The sequence below is a fragment of the Histoplasma capsulatum genome, genomic scaffold (genome assembly GCF_000149585.1).
Source record: "Histoplasma capsulatum NAm1 scaffold_4 genomic scaffold, whole genome shotgun sequence".
Lineage (NCBI taxonomy): Eukaryota > Fungi > Ascomycota > Eurotiomycetes > Onygenales > Ajellomycetaceae > Histoplasma > Histoplasma mississippiense.
This window is the reverse complement of record NW_001813979.1, coordinates 2,233,199-2,255,421: the sequence shown is the minus strand read 5'-3', so window position 1 is coordinate 2,255,421 and position 22,223 is coordinate 2,233,199. Positions and strand designations below refer to the sequence as shown.

Sequence of the window (22,223 nt, the reverse complement as noted above, 5' to 3'; positions counted from 1 at the left end):
CCAAAAATGATGCCACGGACTCCCAGAATACTAATGGAGGACCCTGTTTCGATTTGGTAGTGGCCTTGTCTGCGGCTTGCGTGGCGCCTTCCACCCGCCGCATTACCGAGCGCAGCAGCTGTAGAATGCCATGAAGCGTCTACGACTTTCGCAAAATCGTTTAAGGAGAGTTTTCCCGAGGGGGTATCGAGACCGGCAAAGTGGAAGAGGATATCAGCTTCCATAGGGGTAAAGAGAGAAAAGCGCGCTATGCGAGCGGCTTCGTTGAGGAAATCGGTGCGGGTGATTTTGCCATCGTGACTCTTGCTGATGGCGCTGCGGACGATGTTATCGATCATATCCATCTCTCGTATTATATTCTGAAAAGCGCGGACGTTTGCATACGAAATCTTACTTCCCGCGCTGATGGTACACAGGGAGGGTAGATTATCTAGCACATGATCTGAAAGCTTGTGTTTGGAGGTCTTCAGTATGATACGCTGGAAATCCTCCGGCTCGATGTATCCATCCCCATCCATATCGAAAAGGTGGAATGCCTGACGTATTCTCTCGCCCTGGAGGCCACGGAGCATCTGTGCAAATTGAGGGTAGGTCATGTCATGCCGTCGCTTCTTCGTTCCTGTATACAATGATGCCCATTCCGAGTTCCAGTCAAAGGGGATACTATCGCTCCCCGTATTCTCCTTATATAACTTTTGGAACGTCTCATATTTAATCGCGCCCGTCCCCTCAACGTCAAACAAACGGAATGCAATCTCATATTCCGCATCAGGCTTGGCAATTAGATTCTCGAACGCGGCCCAATCATGCAGGTTTACTTTGCCAGTCTTTCGTCGGTCGGCAACTCGGAATAGGATACCGTATTGTTCGCGTTTAATTTTGTGCTGTCGGTTGTGAATTAAAATCGAGGTGTCAGCGGATCGATGTTTGTTTTCTGATTACGTAGCTCATGGAAATAAAAAAGACTACTTACATAGTCTTCATGTACGGGGGCAATGGCATTGATGAAATCCTCCTCGTTCATATATCGCTCTTCTGTCTCGCTATCAATTCTAGAATGATGGTGGAAATGTGCCCTGATCCGGGATGTAACTGGCAGGGTTGGATCCGGCACAATGGTTCCCCTGAGGGAATCCTTTATACTATCCTTAACTCCAGCCATGATCGAAAGATTTGTGAGGTGAGCAGGCTAATTGGTAATTGGAACTCAATGATAGCCACACACTCACACACTCATGCACGGTACCTCGCAGCTATCCAGGTGAATGAGCTGTTGGGGTTAGGATGTGAGGCTGAAGAAAAGGCCAAAAGAAAAAACGACCTGGGTATTTCGACAAGGTCAACAGCCGCGATTCCGAGGAATGCAGCTAAAAGAGGTTCTGGAGCTAGCCAGCCTACCAGTAGTGAGTGAACAGGGAGAAACGAAAGTCGAAACGTAACAACGTTGGAAAACCAACACCTTAAACCAACTGCAAAACAAAAAAGCGGAAAATGAAGAAAGATGAAAAATCACTTCCAACGATTCATAATAATGAGTGTGCGTGTGAGCGGTGGGATGTGGTGGTCTTGCCAAAAAAAAAAAAAAAAAAAAAACACCAGAGAGCAATAGGAGATCGAGAACCTTGCTTAGAAGGCCAAATGAAATAAAACTGTCATTTTTTGAAGGTGACAGATTTTTTTGCCTGCTGACCAGCGGCCAGCCAATAGAATTGTCGGAGCAGGTGTTTGATTGCTGACTCAACGGATCTGGCCCACCGGTAACGGCGGCCGGATCGGGCAAGGCGTGGGCGGTGGGTTGGCTGGACCTACGAACCATGTGACAAAATGGTCGCGTCCGCGTTCTGTCCAAGGCCGATGAGGCGATTGACTGTGTCAGATTGGCTTATTTATTTACCTAGTTAACTGACTACTGAGATACGGCGTATCTAGCCACAGCGGACAAGACGTGCATTGTTTTGTGCAGTTAGGGAAGAAGCCTCGGTTTCATCGTGGCTACTTATTTTTAGCACTCCCGAGCCCTACACAAGCTTTTTGGTTCCTGCATTGAAGACCGCGACCAGTACGCGCTTTTTCTCTTTCTACGATACCCATGATATGTATCGAGGCTGAGGAATCCATGCGTAGCCAGAGTATTTCCCCTGGTATTGTGCTCACCGGAGAGCATCGTTTGGAGTTCTCGAGCTTAGCTTCCCACTAGTTACGCAGAGCCTGAGGAGCCGTTATCGGCACAAGCTACACAGCTCGGACCCGCCCTCCCCGCATCGGCCCAATTCTGATATCCCACACCACGTAAACTGCCAGAGGGGCAAAAAGACAGTATTCTTGCTCGTCTCTCTATCCTGCGTTGCGAAATCCACAAGCCAAAGAGAAAAAAAGGGAGACTACATAGCCCCTGTTGTCGTCAAAGTTGAGTCTTTTTGATGGTCCTTGGCAGGGGTACAAACCCTATCCCAATAATGCAGGAAACCTTGCTGGCAGGGGTTGCTTTGACCCATCCATTCTACTGAACTTCAAGGCAGCGAAATCCGAGATTAAGCGCCATGCTTATGAGGAAGTCTATTTTCTTTGTATGCTATCGATAGTGCGTAAGGTTGCGGGGCGAAATCTATTTTGCTCGCGAGGAAATGGAGGAAAGAGCAGGATAGTTATCTCCATTGTAAATTAAGCCCCATGGGGGCTACCCTGGACCCCTTAGATGTGGTTAAAGAGGATTAATGTCTCATATTTCAATTGTAACGGCTTGAGTAAACCAGTTCACTTTTCACATTCTCAACATTACTAGTAGCTTTTATCAAACAATTAAGAAGCACGTTGTGTCAGTCAGTGATCGAAAATCTTAACCTCATTTTTAATTCAATGACTTGGATGAGATCAGTATGTATTGCTCGCTGTATTCGTTTTCTGACCTGGTTATTTTATTCTTGATTCAATGGCCGGATCTCACTCTCATAGCTACAGAAGCAGATTTATCTGAGAGGGTAAAAAATTTATAGACAATGCCACCGAACGTTTACATTTGATGAATGCTAGTATGGACACTGGGAATGGTATGGGTCCTTGGCTACATGAGCTGTGTACTCTTGCTCAAACCATTATTGCCCTGACAATCAATCGAAATACTCCGCCTGCGCATGGAACAAACTTTTGCTAGCTCTATACATTTGGGGGGGAAGCAGATCTGGGAAGTCCGCCTGGGAATTTACTCTTATTTATCTTTCAGAAGGGCAAAGGCAAGCAATGTTACAGACCAAGTTTAAATCACAGTGTTGCTATATCTGTGCAGTACAACTGGATTATGGACTATTACTATCTGCCAATTCCCAGGCGCTGCCATTATTGTACTCATGGATTCGGCCCTTTATTTATTTTAAGATCAAGGTAACCTTTTGACTCACTAACTCTTATTTGCTCTTAGTAGCATAGTTATTTTTTGAAATCATGTGTGGAGTGCTAGTAGTATGTTTGAAGTCAGGGCCTCAATATCTAAATGAGAGCCCTCAAAATTTAGAAAACTTAAATCCATACTTTACAACGTAAAGCTTCGAGTATCGACAGTCAAATTAATGGGTTTTGCATCCGGCTAATGTCCAGTGAGCATATTTTCTTTCCCTCCACCTTTCCGCTTCCGTTTGTACAGTACATATAAAGCTTTTCATACCTCATACCCGCAAACCCCTTTTCTGCCAGGCCCACTGGGGCCAATCCAAACCGCCAACATTTTCTTACTATTAGTCTATTCATCCCTTATTCATTGACAACATCGTCCTTTGACTTTAATAGCACGCCTGTTATTCTTCCATACAATTCCCTTGAAAGACCTTCCCAGGGAAGCAGTAATAATAAATAAATAATTAAAATTACAAGTATTTTGTACACCGCAACTTTATCAATATAGATGCTTATACGGTCATCTTGGAAGCTATTAGAATATGATTTAGTTAAAATGACTGGTCAAGCCAAAGACTCTGAACTGGTTTCTCTGATAATTAAGAGTAGAAATTAACCAATCAGTGAGTGGTTGATTAAGCGTTAACTAACTTACACACTGACTTTTCCAATTAATAAAGAAAACCGTCTGGAATGGATCCTTAGAATTATCAGACAAAAAGCACCTCTGCTAGAGAGCTCCATACTCATAGAGAAAGACATGTTGATTTAAATTTGAATAATCAGGTCGATTCCAAGGACAATTCAATTTGCTGATCCAACAGCATCGCAACTTTACCCCGCACCTTGAGTTGTTGTTCATTCTAGAGAGGAACGAAGGCTGGCTTGAAAAAATCGACCACGCCATCACCGCCAAATCACCAACATCGGTCACACATTCGCCCTTCCTCTGTTGTTCGGTTTGTCCTCATGCAGCTTGTCCAACCCGTGCACAAACTCCAGCAGACGAGGTTGGGTGGAGTTGGCATCTGATAGACCAGACCAAGAATCCGCAAGTGGCCACAACGTGAGATATGCGTGATCTCGATGTGTCGTCATGCATTGGTAGGGCGCTTCCACCGCCCTCCCTGCACATTCAGGACCTGATTGGCCGAGACAGGGAGGGCTGGGTCCAAGCATCTCAGCATCCCAGACCTTTCCAGGCGGTTGCAGCAGCGATCAGCCAACCACCATTATTTTGCACACCTTTTGCCCCTTTGCCCCTTGAACCCAACTCCTCCGAACTGGGCGACTGGGCAGCTCAAGGGTCTATATAGCCGCTGAGGTTTCCCTCGTTGTCCTGCTTTCTTGCTGCAGTCTCTGTTTCGAATTTCAAACTCCCCTTTCTTCTCTTTATTTCCTCCTCTCATATTTTTTATTCCAATTTGCACTGATTGGCTGGCCCAATCATCGCGCCTCTCTAATATTCATTCTATTTTTATCCTCTGTCTCTACGCTTCAGTTTGAAGTGGTCTCCGGTTATTTTCAGCAGGCCTCCGTGTCTTCATTTTATTTATTCGTTCGGTCTTGTCTCGTGGCCGCGCCAGAGTCGACGACTCATTTTCACCCTGATCGACGCTGAAGAAGGAGCATATATTTTTATATCTATCCTCTTATATATTCAAGCGTTCTCTTATCTTCAACATACCCTCAAACAATCACAGACAACCACAGACATAATGTACGCTGCACGCGCCGCTAAGCCTAAGCTCTCTTTGAGCATCGCTGCTGCCTCGACCAGCAACACATCACGTCCTGTTCTATCCCTCAAATCTCCCGTTGCCATGACTATGACCATGTCTCCTCGGACACCACTATCGCCTTCTCCTCTGAGCCCAACTGCTCGCAACACAAAGCTCAACCAACGAGGTTTCTCCACCATGCAACATCAAGCTCCTTTTGCATATGCCAACTCTGCCTCTTCGAAAAGCATCCTCAAGAAGAATAGCTCCTGCTCCAGCTCCTGCTCCAGCTCTCCAGGGAGCGGCGCCTCTTCTAAGCGAATCCAGTTCAATTGCGAACCCACCATCCACTGTGTGACCCCTATTGAGAACACAGATGACTACTATGGTGGCTACGTGAAGATGTCCAGAGACGAGCGACGATGGCTGCTCCGCTCTTAAATGACGGATGTGAAATGATATCAAAGCAAAAATAACAGAAAACGCCGTATTGGGAAAATTGAATGACTTTATATATGACTTTATCCAGCACGACCCCGTCGTATCCCTCTGTTTCCGTTCCTCCTCTTGGAAAATTGGGGGTGGGGTCTCTTTTCCACTCACTCAATTCTCCTTTCTGTCTGAGTGTGGTGGACATGCGAGCTTTGTCCCTGGATAAGTTGTATGCTCGGACTCGCTACCCCTCTTTCACGCGCCAGGGGCCACTCGTTCAATTGAAACCCATGAAACCATACACCACGGGAATTCGATGCTTCACCCACCGCGAGCGATCAGCAGCTTCAGGAGAATAGCGGGTCCGCACCCCGGGGAGCCGGGAGGCGGGAGGGGGAAGGGAGGGGGATACATTTCCTTCGTTTGCGAGGCGGAGATATAGTAGCTATATTTAGTAATATTAAAGGGGTGGTGGCTGGGACATTTTTGTGATGTGTTAGAGAAGGGAAATGAAAGCAGCAGACATGTATGCCTTTTCGGAATTTATGCCCCTCACGAACTCTATTGATTTAAATCTTTCTTGGTTTCGGATAAATTAAACTTTTATTTATTTTTTTTGATCCGGATATTTTCTTTCCCTCCCAAGTGAATATTGACAATTATTTTTCATTTCATGGTTTGTTTCATTGTGACGGTTTGCTTTCTTGCGTAGCTAAGGGCTGGCAAAGCGGTGAAAGCCAAGCAACACTCGTTGTTTTCCGTAAATCCAGTACCGAAATTTAAATGGAAATCTCAATACTGATGGGGCCTTCGTGCCTAACTTGACCGCCAAGGTTTAGGCATCAAGCCTCCCAACCCAGATTCCCTCCCCCCCAAAACTGTTATGAGGGTGTGTACCATACTTACCGTATCATATAAATTTCTAGCGCTTGCAAGGAAGGACAATTGGATGTTCCAAGCCTAGACAAGGGACTTCCTTGCAAAAAATTTCTTCACGATCCTGGATCGTGCCTCTTTTACTTGTCCGATACCTGCCTGGATCCTCGGGGTGTAACATTGAAAATTAGATAAAATAGCAACGATCCTGTCCTTTCACGAACTAAAAATTAAGTTGTGCCACCTTGTATTGTGATACCGTGCATGCGAAAGAATTCACGTGAGTATCTACTTTGGGGATTGGGGAGGTGACGACTTTGGATAAAATCGCTGGGAAGCTATTTTGAACCAACTCTTAGGATGTATCTCCCGAAACTTTCGACATAAGAACAAATTAAACTTGGAGTAGGAGAGTTTCCTAAAAGGAACAAGATAATGCGCAATCTCAGAGAGTGCTGGTGGGCTGTCTGTCTCTGTGTTCCATGTAAGAACCCGTTCCGCCCGAGTGATTGGTTCCTGCAGATCCTTGGGTAAACTTTCTTCGGACTCGAAAGAACCAAAAAAGCTTGCTTGCGGTGCTGCCCATCGCTATTCGTGCCCAACCGCTCCTTACACTCCTTTGGGTTTCGCAGCAACACAGTCAATGTTTTTTCTCCGGCAACCATTGCGGGGACTGTGCTGTCGTAAATTGTTCTCTAGTCGCCGCATCTCTGACCCGCGATATCTTCTAACTCTCGCCATCGAATCGTCATGGTAGGTCACATATGTTACATGGGATGCCTATAACCTTTCTTTGAACTATGATCGATGTCAGGGAAGAAACGGTTTGCTGACCAGCTTGAATGCCTTGTCCATGGATTGAAACTTCTTCAGCGATGACACTTCTGTGGCCATTGTCGAGAAGCATGGCGAGCTGTCATCGTCGTCGTCGTCGTCGTCGTCGTCGTCATCATCGTCGTCAATCCCCGCCAGCTCTACCGTCCATTTCCTGGAAAACATCACAGCGGACTCGAGGAAATACCACGGCATCCACCCTGTCGTGGCTCTTGATTCCCACCAGGAGCATACAGCAAAGCTGGTCAATAAGGCTTTGACGTATCTGCCTGCAGCTGAGCTTACGGGCGCGAATGATGCGGGACGGATAATCAGCCTTCCCTCCTCCGCTGCCCGTGGGGACCGGCCGCCATTACTACGGAAGCCCGATTTCATCTCAGTTACAAGGGGCCCAGGAATGCGATCGAATCTATCCGTGGGTCTGGATACGGCTAAGGGACTCTCGGTGGCCTGGCAGGTTCCCATTGTCGGCGTGCATCATATGCAAGCACACCTTCTTACGCCCCGCTTGGCAGCTTCTCTCCAACAACGACAGCATGGCGAAACAACAGCTGGAGAGAAGGCAGATACAGGAACTAGCAGTAGGCCGAATTTCCCGTTCATGTCCATTCTTGTATCTGGAGGGCACACGCTGCTTGTACTCTCGAGGTCAATAGTGGATCACGAGATACTCGCTTCCACATCGGACATTGCCATTGGAGATGCTCTGGATAAACTTGCCAGATCTCTTCTGCCCCAGTCGTTCCTGGAGCAGTCGAATACTACGATGTACGGGAAAATGCTGGAAAAATTTGCGTTCCCCGATGGCCCTAGCGATTACGCAGACTACCAACCTCCACGAACACGAATGGAGGAAGTCATGAAATCGAAGGATAATCGGTGGGGATGGTCAATTCCCATGCCGTTTGCCAATACCAGAAAGTTGGAATTTAGTTTTTCAGGGGTCGCATCTCAGGCTCAAACTATTATCTCCAACAAACGAGATTCATGGCAAGCTGCGGGCAATACCGGAGATTGCTTCATGTCAAATGACGAGAGGATGGATATCGCGCGTACCTTTATGACAGTGTGTTTCGAACATCTAGCATCTCGGACAATGATTGCTCTGCAAAACTTACGCGAACAACAACAGCACGCACAAAGGGAACAGCGGCAAGACCAAACATGCGAAAGTCAAAAGTTTGAGGATGTAAAACACCTTGTCATTAGCGGAGGGGTTGGTGCTAATCGGTTCTTGAGGAGGCTGTTCCGTTCTTTTCTCGACATTCGTGGATTTTCAGATGTCGATGTTATTGCTCCTCCGCCCTATCTTTGCACTGACAATGCCGCGATGATTGGGTGGGCGGGGATTGAAATGTTTGAAGCTGGGTGGCGTTCCGATCTTCTATGTCGGCCATTACGGAAATGGTCTCTTGACGCTCGTGCTGAGGATGGTGGTATATTAGGGCCGGGAGATTGGATAAAATCCGGCTCTATCTAACATCCTCAAGGAAAAAGAGAAAGAAATTCACAGATGAACGCCTCGCTTCTTTGTTCCAACCCGCTTCGTTCCTTTTCTTGAGTTGTGCGTTTTGGATATGGAAAAAGAGACTTTATAGAGGTATAAGGCTGTATAAAAAAGCAAGGAAATACATTGGGAAGCTGGAACACTGGAAAGTTGGTAAGAAAGAGAAAGGACAACTCATAAGGAACTAGAACGCAAAGCATACGGATCAAAACCGATGAAAATCGTCTAAAAATTCAACAAAGGAAAAAAATGAAACGATATTAGGAAAAACGCATCATTGCGTTAACAGACAAAATCCCAACGACTCGGCACATACTCCTTTAACAATACCCCTTCATATGTTTTTAATCTTGGGCAATAGCCCAAGAGATGGCTACATATGTATGTATCTTGACTCCATTAACAACCGAAGAGAAAAATGAAGAGAAAAGAGGAAAAAAATTTCAAAAGCAAATGGCAGACCCGATGCAAGCTGACTAGGATGCGTGAAAAAACTGAATATGAAGGACCCGCTAACCACAAATTTTAGCAACCACCACACGCCTAACTCGCCCAAGGGTTATCCCATTTAATCCCATCGGGAATGCAGCGTCTGGTGTATCTTTCATCGTATGAGGTTGGGGATCTTTAACTTCTCTTCATCATGACTATCATGACTCCCTCGACTCTCGTTATCGGAGGTTGCTCTCCTCAAGGAGCTTGGGCTTGTCATGGGCAGAAGATTTCGCTGGGCACGTTCCAAACACTAAGTGGTCTCCGAGTTAATGCCAACATCCGTCTGACGATCTTCACATTTTGCCGGTGGTGTCCCGGAACGAAGGCAGGATGCGGATCACCATAGAAAGGGGACTGGGAATAACTTACAAGCTTTTCTACATCCTCCCAATGTTCCCCTGTGGCTTCTGCTAGTGGTCGCCAAATTTCGGGCCTCAGCTGGTTGTAGTGCCTTGTCACTCTCTGGACTCGTTCGTCTACCCACTCAGAGCCCCGACGTTTCGCTGCGAGCCGCTCATGCCTCTTCCGACACGCGTTAGAGCTTTTGAATGGGAAACTTTGCTCCTGGATTCGGTTCCAGCCAAGCCCTTGGGCACGAGCAGAGATGAGAATCTCATCGTCTTGTGGTGACCATGGTCCAGATTGACTTGGAGTGGAGGGTGTGGCGGGAGAAGCAGGCACCGCGCGTTCAGGCCGTTCGGGAATGGTCCGACGATCTAACGTGGAAATGCGTGGTGGTGTCATGGTGCGAGGGCAACTTGGGTCCTCCCATGCTGGAGGATGGCGGGTGATTGCTCCTGCTGCAGCGGCAGGCGTTCGCGTTTGATGCATCATGGCTGTGGACATCATTGCAGCTCTCGATTTCGGGTCAGGGTACGGCCTGGATCGTCTAGATCCTCGGGGGATTGTCTGTTTCGGCATTTCAGTTCGTATCAGGTTACAACCAAAAGGACACAAAAAAATCGAGGCTTCAGCTTCGAGCACAACGAGTGAGGGAGCTGCCAGGATATGCTCTCTGAGTGAAGCCCGAGGTCTAACAAGTCGTGGAACAGTGATCCACAATATATTTATACATGAAGGAATAGAACGAATCGTCTCCCTGCTTTGTCTATACCGGCGTCATGTATCTTCCTGCTATCGACAAGAAGGGGAGAGGAGTAGATGGGATTGGGAAAGGGTGAACAGAAAAAGATGCCTTTGGTAAATTAAACGACCGGTGATACGAGATATATTATGCAACGAGGATGACCGTGCAATAAACTGTGGGTTTTGGGAGTGTAAGGAAAGAAAAGAAAGAAAGAGGGAAACAAACAAGAGACCAGGCCGACAGACAGAATAACCACGTGAAGGGCCTGTAGAAGGAACTTCCAACGTCCAACGATGGTTAGCAGAAGTCCAGTTTGGCCCGACACCTGTCTGCCTTACTCTTCTTCCTTCTGTCGCCTTGTTGTCACTTTTTCTCTTGCTTGATTTCAGGATAATGGACTGGTTTGTGTTTGTGCGTCCGCGCGGAAGGGTTTTAAAGAACTCCGTACGGCATCCTAGCAAGGCTGTATATCAAGGCATCCACACCACACCAGTTTCGACAACAAATAAATTAAATAAACTAAAAAAAAAGTTACAGAAGAAGAAAAAATAAAACTGATCGTCGAAACATGAAACGAAACAAAATTCTTGCACTCCTGATTTTTTTTTTTTTTTATTATTTTTTTAAACAAAAAAGAAAAAAAGAAAAGAAAGCCGATATTTACCTTCTGGGAGAGAGTTGAAGAATACCAAGCTTCTAGTGATATCTAGGCGCCTTTTGTGCTTATCCTTGCTACTTTTTATTTTGCTTGGTCCTTAACTTCCGTTCTATTTTTAGGAGGCACGCGCGCGCCCTTTCTATGTTTCAGCAAACGAGGGGACAACTACCAGCAAGGAAGAAGGGGGGCCAGCGGGTTGGAGAGGACGGGGATGGTGTTCTGTTATGCGTTATGTGTATGCGATATGCAGCGGCCTGTGTAAGGTGGAGAAAAGGGGGCAGCGGGGAGGGGAGCGAGACCCGTTGGGAGGGAGGGTGAAACGAGACAGACGAAACCGGTTTGATTAAATAGGTATACAAAATTATAGATATATGTAGGTGGTTGGTTAACCGGAGAAGTATGTATGTTCGTTTCAGCGAAGCCGCTGCAGGGGAAACTTAAGAGGGAAACGGTGCAAAAAGCACAACATAGGAGAAATGGAGTGCAGGGAAAGTAGGAAAGGGCAAGAGGGTAAAGGACGGAATGGAGGCTTGTCAAGGCAATGGAGAGGAAGATTCGAAACAAAAAACACATGCAGTGAGCGAAATGGAAGAGAGTGGGGAGAAAGCGACAATACAGTCCCAGGTTGGGTGGACAAGCTACCTAGGTACATGCGAAGGGTTCTTATATGAAACTACATTTGCAGGCAGGGTGAAGTCGAGCCTATGAATTCTTGAGCGTCCAATTCTAATCTCTTTGAATACTCGAGATATTAGAACTGTATTTTTATTTTATTTTCTTTATATTTTACATGTTTTCGCTTTACTTTCTCCGTTATCCCGTTTTCTCCTGACTCTGCCCTTCCAATCAACCCCCCCCCCCCCCCCCCTCTAAGGGCTATGTGCTGGTTCTATCTGTCTGTGGTCGTCAGCGCTTCCTGAAAAGCAGAGAGGCATATGAGATGCAGAAAACAAAACAAGATGCTTTCACCACGCAGTACTTCTAAGGGAGGGTTGGGGGGTTGGCTAACGGACCGATCCATGGATGGGCGGGTACCAGGGGTGAAACTGGAGGGTTGGGAAAGAGAGCCATCGTTTGTCGACTGACACAAGGCTACATAGGACAAGAGCTTAAAGGGAGGGAGGGGGTGAAGCAGAGGCCAAGGGAGAAATGCAGGGGTTTCTCGGAATTGTGTCATTGGATGTTGGAGATGCAAGAATTCAGCGAAGCTAGTGGGTGGATTCAAGCGCTGGGAACGCTGAGGTAGGAGGCCCCAGGGGCGAAGAGGGGGACGGCAAACGCCGGCCCACCTGGAAAGCGCTAGTCCCTACATGCTCGTCTACATGGACAGTCGTGGCCTGGCATGTCTTGATCTCCACTAACCTGAGGAATGAGGAGAATTCATTGGATCCTGGGGGGCGGGCGACAGGGAGGGGGGCTGCTACAGGCTGCAGAATGGCGGCTCAGTTCAAAGCAACGCGGGTTGAATTCTGGGAAAAGAGCGCTTATTTTTTGTTCCCTCCCTTTGTTCAAATCGTTGTTTTTTAGAACAATGGATGTGCGTAAACTATTAGCACGGTTAGTTTTGCTTCTTGACCTTGTATCCCATAGAACTGTTATAGTTGTTTCTTTTCCCTTCCTGTTGTAACGAGGAAAATTTACCACGGACCAACAACGGAGACATTTTGCAGTTTACCCTGGTGCCAAACCGTGGAGACGATCTTTCTGTATCCAGCCACCTGGATGGACCCCAATGGAGGGCATTGGGGTAGACAAGGGGTTCAAAGTGTGGGAACTAGTTCAAACCCTCCACTCTTGTGTGCACGAAGCGTACAGTGTAGGTTCTCATTTCGAGGAGATCTCCGTGGGCGTTTAGCCATATTCATACCTGCACGGCACATTTTATACTTCTAAATATACTGGCCAAAGAGACGTGGCTTTTCCCAGGACAGGAAAGAGTGAGAAGATCTTTTCTGTGGGTTACTCTTAACAGTACATACATGCCACAGACTCACAGAGTGAGGTCGCTCCACTTGTTGGCGAACTGGCCAACGCTATGCTCGGGTTCGAAGGCTTCGGGTAGATCTAGCTAAATGGTTACAGGGATATGGCTCATGGAATACACGGGTCTGGTGAGGGGTTGGTCTTCACACAGTGAGAGGGGTTGGCTGTCTTTGCAGTAACCTATATTTTCTTTTTCAAGAAGCCCAGGTCACCGGTGAATAATTCGTTAGGATACGATTTTATTTTCCGCTTAAGGCCTTCAGGTCCGGCTTCTCTCCATCCTTGCTTCACGATCCTAGTTTGATTTCAGATGTCTCTTTGTTGGCCTTTTTTTGGGGGTTTGGACTCCCCGCGGTTTGTGCATCAAGAGGTAGAACACTTGAGCCAGGCGGTTCAGCTAGGGATTTAAGTTGCCGCACGGCCCGCTGGGCGCTATCCCCATCCGCCCAATAGAAGTCGAACTTAGCCGCTGAACCCCGATATGGGATGGTTGAATTCAGTGGCATTCAACGATTGCCACCCCGAAGCAAACGGCCGTTTCAGAATTCGCGAGAACCCCAGGTGTACAGTGTATTTTTGTTAGGAGGCATCAGAGGCGCCTTTTATTGGGCCGGTTACAGTTTTTGTTTTTGTTTTTGTTTTATTTTTTTTTTGCTTTTGGTCTTCCGGCTCCCTGTTACAATGATTTGACAGCGCGGCTGTCTCAGCAGGCCCATGCGACTCTCCTTGGACAGCCTCCAGGTGGGACAGTGCATTGCCATCCCACACAGTCTCACAGAGTACGTAGTTCCTGCATTGCAAGTTGAATGGTGTCGATCTGCTGCAAAGATATTAATAGATCCATACGGAGTACACTCCAGAGGTATATAGTATATATACCCAATCATAGGCAGATTGGCATACCGAGTTAATCTTGATTGGCCAGTATCTGGGTTCGGCCGGAGGCCGTTTTGACTTCTGAAAGGAGGCATTGTCGATTGGGCGCTAAGATCATCAAATAGGATCGCCTCACCGAATTGGCCTGATGTTGGCGATAGAATCGAGTTGTAATAATCAACCCGGGATATTTTATTCTCGTCAAGATATTCTATTGAGAGACGCGGGAGCAGGGCAGTGCAAATATCGTCCGTTGATATCAAGAATATCCTTCTGGGTTTGGCTATCGGAAAGATGCTCAATATCACAATGTGGACGAAGCAGTGCATTGTTGGCTCTTGTGTTTTGGCAACGCAACCGGACATTTGGGCGTTTAGCAAATGAAAGGAAGAGAGGTAACATAGTAATTGTGGACGTGCCGCCATTGACTACCCACATACAGTGCATAGTGAATACAGAGCAAGTTCACAAGGAATAAATAGAGAAAATGCGAACTCTAGAACTGCATGTACAGGTACGAATGTTTACTCTATGGATTTGTGTGTGCTCAGAAAGGCTGGCAATTGATATATCGCCTCAGTTCATATGTAATACAGTGCTGCCTGAAGGTCGTCTCGATGTGACAATGGGGAGCTGAAAGGGAACAACGGAACACGCGTAGAGTCCCTCCTACCGCTAGGAAGCAAAAATAAAAAGAAATGGAATTGAATCTGAAGGGAAAAAAAAAATTCAGTAAGAATAGCAGACATTTCCATCCTGAGCAGAATGTGACTGTTGCGGAGGCGGTGCTTGTTCTGAGGGAGAGAAAAAACAAACAAACGCGCAGAGGCCATTTCAAAAAAGTCCTTGTTACATTGTCTCTAATGTAAACGAAACGAAAAGAAATATTGTTCAAACTAATGCACTTGGGTATATCATGATTAATATCTATTTTTGAATTGTGCAGGATAAATACGGGCTGGTCATAATGAAATGCAAGAAATATGCCTGTCCACGGTGTCAGAAATCTTTTGACTCCATGGCTGGCATCAGCCACCGGCAGCGTTATTACCGCTTTGACGTAAAGCAGACACTTGCTTTCGAAGCTCGAGAAAAAAGTCCTTCCCGTTGACCATACAGTTTGCTGTTGTCTTTCAGTAACTGTTACTTTATGCTCTCCGGAATGAATGGAACGTACGTTTTGAACCCCAGGGACCACTGGCCGCTCGGGAGTTGTTCGCTTCTTTCCCGATTGGTTTATAAACGAACGGAACTGGTTTTATGTCAAAGGAAATGAGTATTGATATCATCATGGGGAAGTAAAGTAGCAGAGACTAGCGTTCGATTTTGTTGTACACACCATGCGAGTCGACATTCTGATATCCTATACGAATCTTAGCAATCTGAACTAAATGACCTCATGTTTCCTATTTACACGAGAAAATACCTTGCTTGAGCGCGCCTTTCGACTCTGCAGCGTTGAAGGACCTCACAGGAATATGTTGTTCATGGGGGGGTCCTCCATGCGGAGGGCCCCAGGAATTGGTCGCATTCGCATTATTTCCATAGCCCCGGTGTGGGTGCCGATCTTGTTGATGTCCTCCTATTGACCGGTCGCGCAGGTTTCCGCTTTGGTGTCGCTGCCCGATTTGGCGATTCTGGTCATAACCACGCCCACCGCGCCACCTGGCAGGAAAGCTTTTTTGTTAGCAAGCCCAAATTCAAGTGAACTGTAAATGCGAGTTGGAAGATCGTATACACACATACCGATCATCACCGGCACCGCTCATTGTGGCACTAGAGCTGGTGGAGAGAATGGCCTTTCAGCTCTGAGGATGTAGTCTCTCAGGCGAGGAGGCATCCATGGATCTCAGGGTTGTTCCTGTGCTAAGTGCTAAACAGTCAGGTGGTTTGCGCTTGTGGTGTCTGTGGCACTAACCTTAATACAGCTAGAGTATTTCTCCTGCCTCCAATATCAAGAAACCCTTCAAACCCGCCCATCCAGAAGACAAAGAGAACTGCTACAACTGCAGAACTGGTGGCATCTGGTGCGGATAGTTCCCTATCCGTGGCTATACCGTTATGGTAAGGAGTTCGCATTCAAACGTCGTGTTACGAGCATTCCAATCGCCAAATTCACTCGCCATCTTCTTAATCCAAATCACCACGAAACCCAACCGGTATTGACGACTTGCGAGTCTTCTTCCGAAGCCACTACCTTAACTATGGCGCCACTGTCTTCCTCAAAGAGAACCACAATCCCGCGAACTCCTCGACCTCAATCAAAAAGCCTGAGAGCTATCCAGAATGCAGATCAAGCCACCAACAGTGAACCTCCCCCAAAGAAACGGAGATATGTTCCCGGGGGACCAGGCGGTGGAGGAAGATATGTAGATGTTGATGGGAACGAAACACCTGCGGGATTAGTAAAGGAAACCACTGCTTCGCACTATACGACTCCTCGAGTTCGACCTGTTCGCGAACCTTCCCGCAATAACGTGCGGCGAACACAGCCTGCCACCTCTCCTGTTTCTACTCGACCCAGGCGCGAGAAGAACCAAGCGAGAAGGTACAGTTCTGCTGCGGCCGCTGCCCTTGCTGTTGCACAAGGCGACGGTTACAAACCTAGAGAAGAGAGGGGCTGGGAGGAATTCCATCCAGACCTTGACATCGACATCAAAATCGCTGTTTTCAGCTCTGATGAAGTCGACGGAATCAAGCCTAACTCTACGCTCCCAAATGGAAACTCAAGCAGAGGGACTGACGAAAGCGGAGACAGCGCCGTCGAATTATCAACAAATGGCTCTACTCCCGCAAAACGACGGCCAGGGCGTCCACGGCTAAGTGAGACCTTGACGAATGGAATTGGGACACCTAGCGGACCGAAAATTGTGCCCCCTCCCGGACCTAATCCCCGTGAAAAACTTACCTTGCCGAAACCGTCGTTTGTCCTTAAGGATCCTTTTCTTCCATTCGAGCAGAAAGGCGTGGGACAACAAAATTATGTTGACCGCACCATGGCGAGCGTTGGTTACCAAGAAAGTGATATTTTCCTTCGTCATGAACGGCGATTAATTCGTATGGCTGAAGGTGCCGCTGAGGAAGACCTGGATTTAAACCCGCCAACGCCCGTCGACGGTGATGCCAACGCTGCCATTGGAAATATTGGAGTTGGTAGAGTGGAATATGATATGGATGAACAGGACGCCAAGTGGCTAGAGACATATAATGCGCAGAGGAGGGAGGGACAGTTTGAACCCATCAAACCTGCTATTTTCGAGATTACCATGACAAAAATTGAAAAGGAATGGTATGCTTTGGAGAAGCGTATACCCAAACCAAACCCCAAACCGCCACAAACACAACGACCCCGCTCTAGCTCTGATGCGGCTGTTAACGGCGAGCACACTGGTCCTGGCGAGGAACAGGATAGCAAATGCGCAATTTGTGATGACGGTGATTGTGAGAATGCTAATGCAATAGTATTCTGTGATGGATGCGATCTCGCGGTTCACCAAGAGTGCTATGGTGTGCCGTACATCCCCGAAGGCCAATGGTTGTGTAGAAAGTGTCAGCTGATTGGACGTGGATCTCCGTCGTGCATCTTCTGCCCCAACACTGAAGGAGCTTTCAAGCAAACGAACACCTCGAAATGGTCACATTTGCTTTGTGCAGTGTGGATACCCGAAGTCTCGATTGGCAACCCATCGTTGATGGAGCCGGTAAATGAGGTTGAAAAGGTTCCCAGGAATCGTTGGAAGCTTATATGCTATATCTGCCGTCAGAAAATGGGAGCATGCATCCAATGCAGCAACAAAAATTGCTTTGTTGCATTTCATGTCACTTGCGCGAGACGGGCTCACCTCTATCTAAAGATGAAACTAATACCGGGAGCTCCTGCAGTCATGGAATCGAACAGCCTAAAAGCATTTTGTGACAAGCATGTCCCACCAGACTGGAGAAGAGAACATAATACCGATGCGGCAACTGCAGAGGCCTTGGAATATTATCGCAACACGATGCAAGGCCGAAGGTGGGGTGATAGTCAGGCTGCTGCTTTGGCTTTGGGTACGGATTCTCAAGATGACCCTGCTGTAGAGGACAATCGAGCAATTACACCCAGGATTACGCTTACAGTAGGCGGGAACAAACGCAAGCGCACAGCTCCAAAAACTATTTGGAAGTTACCCTCTGGAGCACCGGTTATTCCTCAAGTTGTATTGAATAGTGTTATCGCGTCTTTACAGCGGTTTACCGTCCGACAAAGGAAGCAGTATGCTGAGGACGCTTGCAAGTATTGGACGCTAAAACGAGAATCTCGTCGGGGTGCAGCGTTGCTGAAACGGTTGCAGCTGCAACTTGAAACTTTCTCATCAGCGGAAATTACACGACGGAATTTTGCGGCAATGGGAGTGGTCGGAGCCGTTAGACTTGAGAGAAGGATAGCATTCGCAGATAGGCTTTACTTGGATCTTGACAGAGTTAGAATGCTGTGCGATGAAGTGAAGAAGCGAGAGCGAGAAAAGCTGAAAGACGCGGAGATACTACGAAGTATAGTTGATCTGATTTATTTCCCCATTCCTCCAATGCTATGGCCATTACTTGAAAAATCTATTGCGTACGTATACTGTATTCCTTGAAGCACATGCTATTTTTGGCCACTAACATTTTTTTTAGACTCGATGGGAAAGCGGTTTTCCGCTCCGGGCTGCTATCTATCCGGTCAAAACTGGAGCAACGCGTGTATACTTCAGTTTCATCATTTTCTCGTGATCTTGCCAATGTCTTTACCTCTGAAATAGGGGTTGAATCTGTGGGTGATACAGCTGAATTACAGTTGCAGATTATGGAGCGAGCGCCAGAACTTAGCTTGGAGCAAAGGGAAAAGAGAAAACTTGCGAAGCGGATCATCAAGGCGATACAGCCAGCTTTAGAAGATTCGCTGAGAAAGGAAAGCGAGTTGAGCGGAAAGCCTTTTGAAAAGGAACTGAAAGATTTGGATGACTTGTTGGAAAATAGTGTTCACTCACGGAGGGCTTCCATGGCTGCCACGCCCAGGGAGACGACAAATGACGTCGACATTACAAAACGATATCAATTAGTGAATGGAAAAAAGACTGATCCGGAAGATGATTGGATACCGGCACCAGAAACCGCGACAGAATCTCAGCCTGCTGAACCTGAGGAACGGATTGAAAATGGAGATCAAGATGTTACTATAGTCGATGTGAATGGGGAAACAGCTAGTGGCCATGAGGCCAAGGGAGTTCCGGTTTCAAAAACGAATGGGCTTGCTATATCAATTCCTACAGTGATCTCTCCCGTATCTCAGCCTACGGATGGCAGAATCAATAATGAAGCGGCTGGTTCATCTCGTGATGGACGAATGGCTTCTCCGACCTCCCCGGTCTCCCCGGCTGATTCTCTGGTTAGCAAAGACCCACCTCCTTTATCTTTAGGTGGTATACAGTGGTATATGCAGCCGTTCGATCCTATCGGGACTACCGTTCATGAGGAGAGATGGACCGGCCGAGAAGTGCTTAGAGGAATGAGTGAAGAGCTAAGTGAAATCGGCGAAGACGAGCTACGGGATCTCGTCGGGGATGAGCCTCCAGATTACGCCCCAGATTTATTAAGCGGGGTCCCTGGAACTAATCGTGATGTTGACATCCCCGCGGATGCCGCTGTCGCTGACGCTTTGAAACCAAAAACGCACAAGACGCGAAGGAGATGGAAAGGTTTTAGATAGAAGAAGATAAAAAGAACTAAATTACAGTGGGCTGCCTGGAAAATATTGAGTTTCTAAGCTTCTTCTAGGCACTGAGTGCAGTTTCCCATTTTTATATTTGTGTTTTCTATCCATTTCCGCAATTTACCTGTCTCCTATTTTTTCTCCATACCCACTTTTTACTTGAATTTTGGGGCGGGTAGGGATTAGGATTTCACGCTTTCGGATTTTGTTTAATTAGAGGAGTTTCGGGTAGCTGGTAGTTAGCAACCTACGAATTAAGTTGATTTGTGGTCTTTAGATGAATACCTCAATCACATCCAAGACATTGATTCAACATGCAATCATCCATATCACCCTCAGCTCATTTCCACTCCCCCGGCCAATACTTTTTGCCCTTTGGCGGAGCCGCACAGTTTGTTTGGGCCTGGATTCTTCGGATGACGCTAGTCCTTACTGGGTCAACCTAAGATCCTCCAAAGCGCTAAGGTGACCCTTGACCTTTTTTTTCACTCCATCAACAAACCCATCAACGAACCACCAACAAAGGGGACTGATTCCTCCTCGTTTCTTTTGATCGTCTCATTCCTCTCGAGCAGATCCGTTGTTTGACGTCCTTGTTTCTTCCCTCCTCCCCCGCTGTGTCCCTTCGGGTGAATCTCATTCGTCTCGACAAGTGGCCAAAGTGTCCTACTCCATTTCTTCTCGCTCCATCCCCTTTAAAATCACCACAAGTCAATGGCTACTATGGAATACGAAACGGAGAATGGTCGCTTTGACGGTATGCATTGATATCTATAAAATACACCTATGTCTGTAGACTAATCCTTTAGGCGAACCCCGGTTCGATCGCGAGCGTAGCGCCTCACCGAGAGGCAATGCGAGACGCGGAGCTCGAAACCGAAGCATGTCTCCAAATGGCCGTGGTGATCATCTCCGGTAAGTTTAACGCCTGTTTTTGTTTTCATTTTAAAACAACGGAGTTTTGGCAGCTAATATCATCCTAGTGTACCCCAAAATGATCGGCTGGTGAAAATAAGCGACGACGATGAAGGAAGCGTCAATACTGGTTCCAATCTCTTCGTTACCGGTATCCACCCGCGACTTACCGAGTCGGATGTTTCCAGGCTCTTTGAAAAATATGGCGATGTTGAGAGCTGCTCGATTATGGTTGACCCCCACACCAAGGAGTCGCGTGGTTTCGGTTTCGTAAAGATGGTAACTGCAGAGCAAGCGGACGCTGCAAAGGAAGGCCTTCAAGGTGAAGTCATTGAAGGGAGAACTCTTAGCATTGAGAAAGCTCGTCGTGGCCGTCCACGAACGCCAACCCCCGGCAAATACTTTGGTCCTCCTAAACGTGGGACATCTTGTGCGTGTTTCTCTGAAATTAGAAACTTTTTATCACGTGGCTGACGTGCTATATAGACGCTCGTGGCCCGCCCCGTGGCGGCCGTTATGACCGTTACGATGACCGTCGGGGAGGATATGGTGGCGGGGGAGGGCGTCGATCCGATGATAATTACCGCTATGGCCGTTATGATTCGTATAACGAACGTAGTCGAGATTACGGTCGTCGTGACTTCCGTGACGACCAATCCTACCGTGGTATCGATCGTTATGCGACATCAGGAGGTCGCGAAGGAGGTCGTGAAGAGAGGTACGAGCGTCGTGGTGGCGGTGATGACCGCCGTGGGGATGATCGTCGTGGCTATTACGATCGCGACGATGCTCGTTCACACCATTCTTCCGCTTATCCTGACGCTCCACCACCTCCCCGCGAGTCCCGCGATCCATACGGAGGCCGTGGCTACGAAGGCCGTGGTGGAGATGATCGATATGGCGCGAGATAGGTAGGTAAAAATGATTAAGAAAGCTTCAAATCGTGGCCTGGCATCATGGCCATTAGCCGCTTTTTAGACTGCTTTCTTTTTTCTCTACATTCTTTTGTTCTACTTGTGTCTTCTATTCCATTTCTCTTTCTGTATTCCAGGAATGGTTTATGTCACTTCTCTCGATTGAGGGTCAAGATCGACGGTTACGGCGGCGCTTCTCTATTTTGTCTCTGAAAAGTCAACTTTTCACACATTCATGGTTTGTCGGCGAATACGGAAAGTTTTCTTCCAACCTCGTACGATCCGATCAGCTCCATGCTAACTTATTGCTGTGATACGTCTATCTGGTTGTTTCTCCTCTTTCTTCTCGCACCGAAACGCAAATTAGCGGCGGATTGAACAAAAAAAAAAAAAAAAACACAAACACAAAATGTCTACCTGTAACAGCCTCGGTTTTTCTTATGGTCAACACTATACTTCAGTTTCAGCTATGGTCGTTGTCGATAGTCAACTTTATTCGCCGTGTATCCTCTATTCAGTTTCAGATAACGGTTTTCCCAATGGTTCGCCCAAGACGAGCAAAGATATCAGCTCAATATTCCCAAGTACCACAGGAAAACTTCCCGCTTCACGTCTTCACGTCTGCAAAGACCAAACACAATTTTCTTGGAGCCGGACTCAAATCTGCCATTATATCGCCATGCGTGTACTCGTAGTCGCCATTTCCTTTTGGGTCGGTTTCTTTGATAATAGTCACCTTTAATCAAAGTTTCAATACGCCGTAAAGATTGTCTATGTCCCTTTAAGGTTGGTCAAAGCTCCATATCC

The 22,223-nt window shown here is 47.2% G+C and overlaps 7 protein-coding genes across 7 annotated transcripts; 4 read left to right on the top strand and 3 right to left on the bottom strand.

Moving 5' to 3' along the window:
• Nucleotides 1–247: 247 nt before the first annotated feature.
• Nucleotides 248–1,162, bottom strand: HCAG_04670 (predicted protein; the record flags this gene model as incomplete). Its single annotated transcript, XM_001540780.1, has 3 exons — nucleotides 248–315; nucleotides 395–884; nucleotides 974–1,162. The coding sequence occupies 3 exons, from the start codon at nucleotides 1,160–1,162 to the stop codon at nucleotides 248–250; spliced, it is 747 nt and encodes a 248-aa protein (XP_001540830.1).
• Nucleotides 1,163–5,105: 3,943 nt separating this feature from the next.
• On the top strand, nucleotides 5,106–5,899 carry HCAG_04669 (predicted protein; the record flags this gene model as incomplete). The annotated part of the gene is made up of 2 exons (XM_001540779.1): nucleotides 5,106–5,512; nucleotides 5,638–5,899. 2 exons carry the CDS (start codon nucleotides 5,106–5,108, stop codon nucleotides 5,897–5,899), a joined length of 669 nt encoding a protein of 222 aa, XP_001540829.1.
• A 952-nt stretch (nucleotides 5,900–6,851) lies between these two features.
• Nucleotides 6,852–8,945, top strand: HCAG_04668 (conserved hypothetical protein; the record flags this gene model as incomplete). The annotated part of the gene is made up of 3 exons (XM_001540778.1): nucleotides 6,852–6,946; nucleotides 7,290–8,686; nucleotides 8,764–8,945. The coding sequence occupies 3 exons, from the start codon at nucleotides 6,852–6,854 to the stop codon at nucleotides 8,943–8,945; spliced, it is 1,674 nt and encodes a 557-aa protein (XP_001540828.1).
• A 416-nt stretch (nucleotides 8,946–9,361) lies between these two features.
• On the bottom strand, nucleotides 9,362–10,101 carry HCAG_04667 (predicted protein; the record flags this gene model as incomplete). The annotated part of the gene is made up of 2 exons (XM_001540777.1): nucleotides 9,362–9,502; nucleotides 9,622–10,101. 2 exons carry the CDS (start codon nucleotides 10,099–10,101, stop codon nucleotides 9,362–9,364), a joined length of 621 nt encoding a protein of 206 aa, XP_001540827.1.
• A 4,783-nt stretch (nucleotides 10,102–14,884) lies between these two features.
• Nucleotides 14,885–15,625, bottom strand: HCAG_04666 (predicted protein; the record flags this gene model as incomplete). The annotated part of the gene is made up of 5 exons (XM_001540776.1): nucleotides 14,885–14,979; nucleotides 15,034–15,108; nucleotides 15,196–15,219; nucleotides 15,283–15,521; nucleotides 15,603–15,625. 5 exons carry the CDS (start codon nucleotides 15,623–15,625, stop codon nucleotides 14,885–14,887), a joined length of 456 nt encoding a protein of 151 aa, XP_001540826.1.
• Nucleotides 15,626–16,060: 435 nt separating this feature from the next.
• On the top strand, nucleotides 16,061–19,584 carry HCAG_04665 (conserved hypothetical protein; the record flags this gene model as incomplete). Its single annotated transcript, XM_001540775.1, has 2 exons — nucleotides 16,061–18,453; nucleotides 18,513–19,584. 2 exons carry the CDS (start codon nucleotides 16,061–16,063, stop codon nucleotides 19,582–19,584), a joined length of 3,465 nt encoding a protein of 1,154 aa, XP_001540825.1.
• Nucleotides 19,585–20,301: 717 nt separating this feature from the next.
• Nucleotides 20,302–21,413, top strand: HCAG_04664 (predicted protein; the record flags this gene model as incomplete). Its single annotated transcript, XM_001540774.1, has 4 exons — nucleotides 20,302–20,344; nucleotides 20,397–20,502; nucleotides 20,571–20,932; nucleotides 20,989–21,413. The coding sequence occupies 4 exons, from the start codon at nucleotides 20,302–20,304 to the stop codon at nucleotides 21,411–21,413; spliced, it is 936 nt and encodes a 311-aa protein (XP_001540824.1).
• Nucleotides 21,414–22,223: the final 810 nt, after the last annotated feature.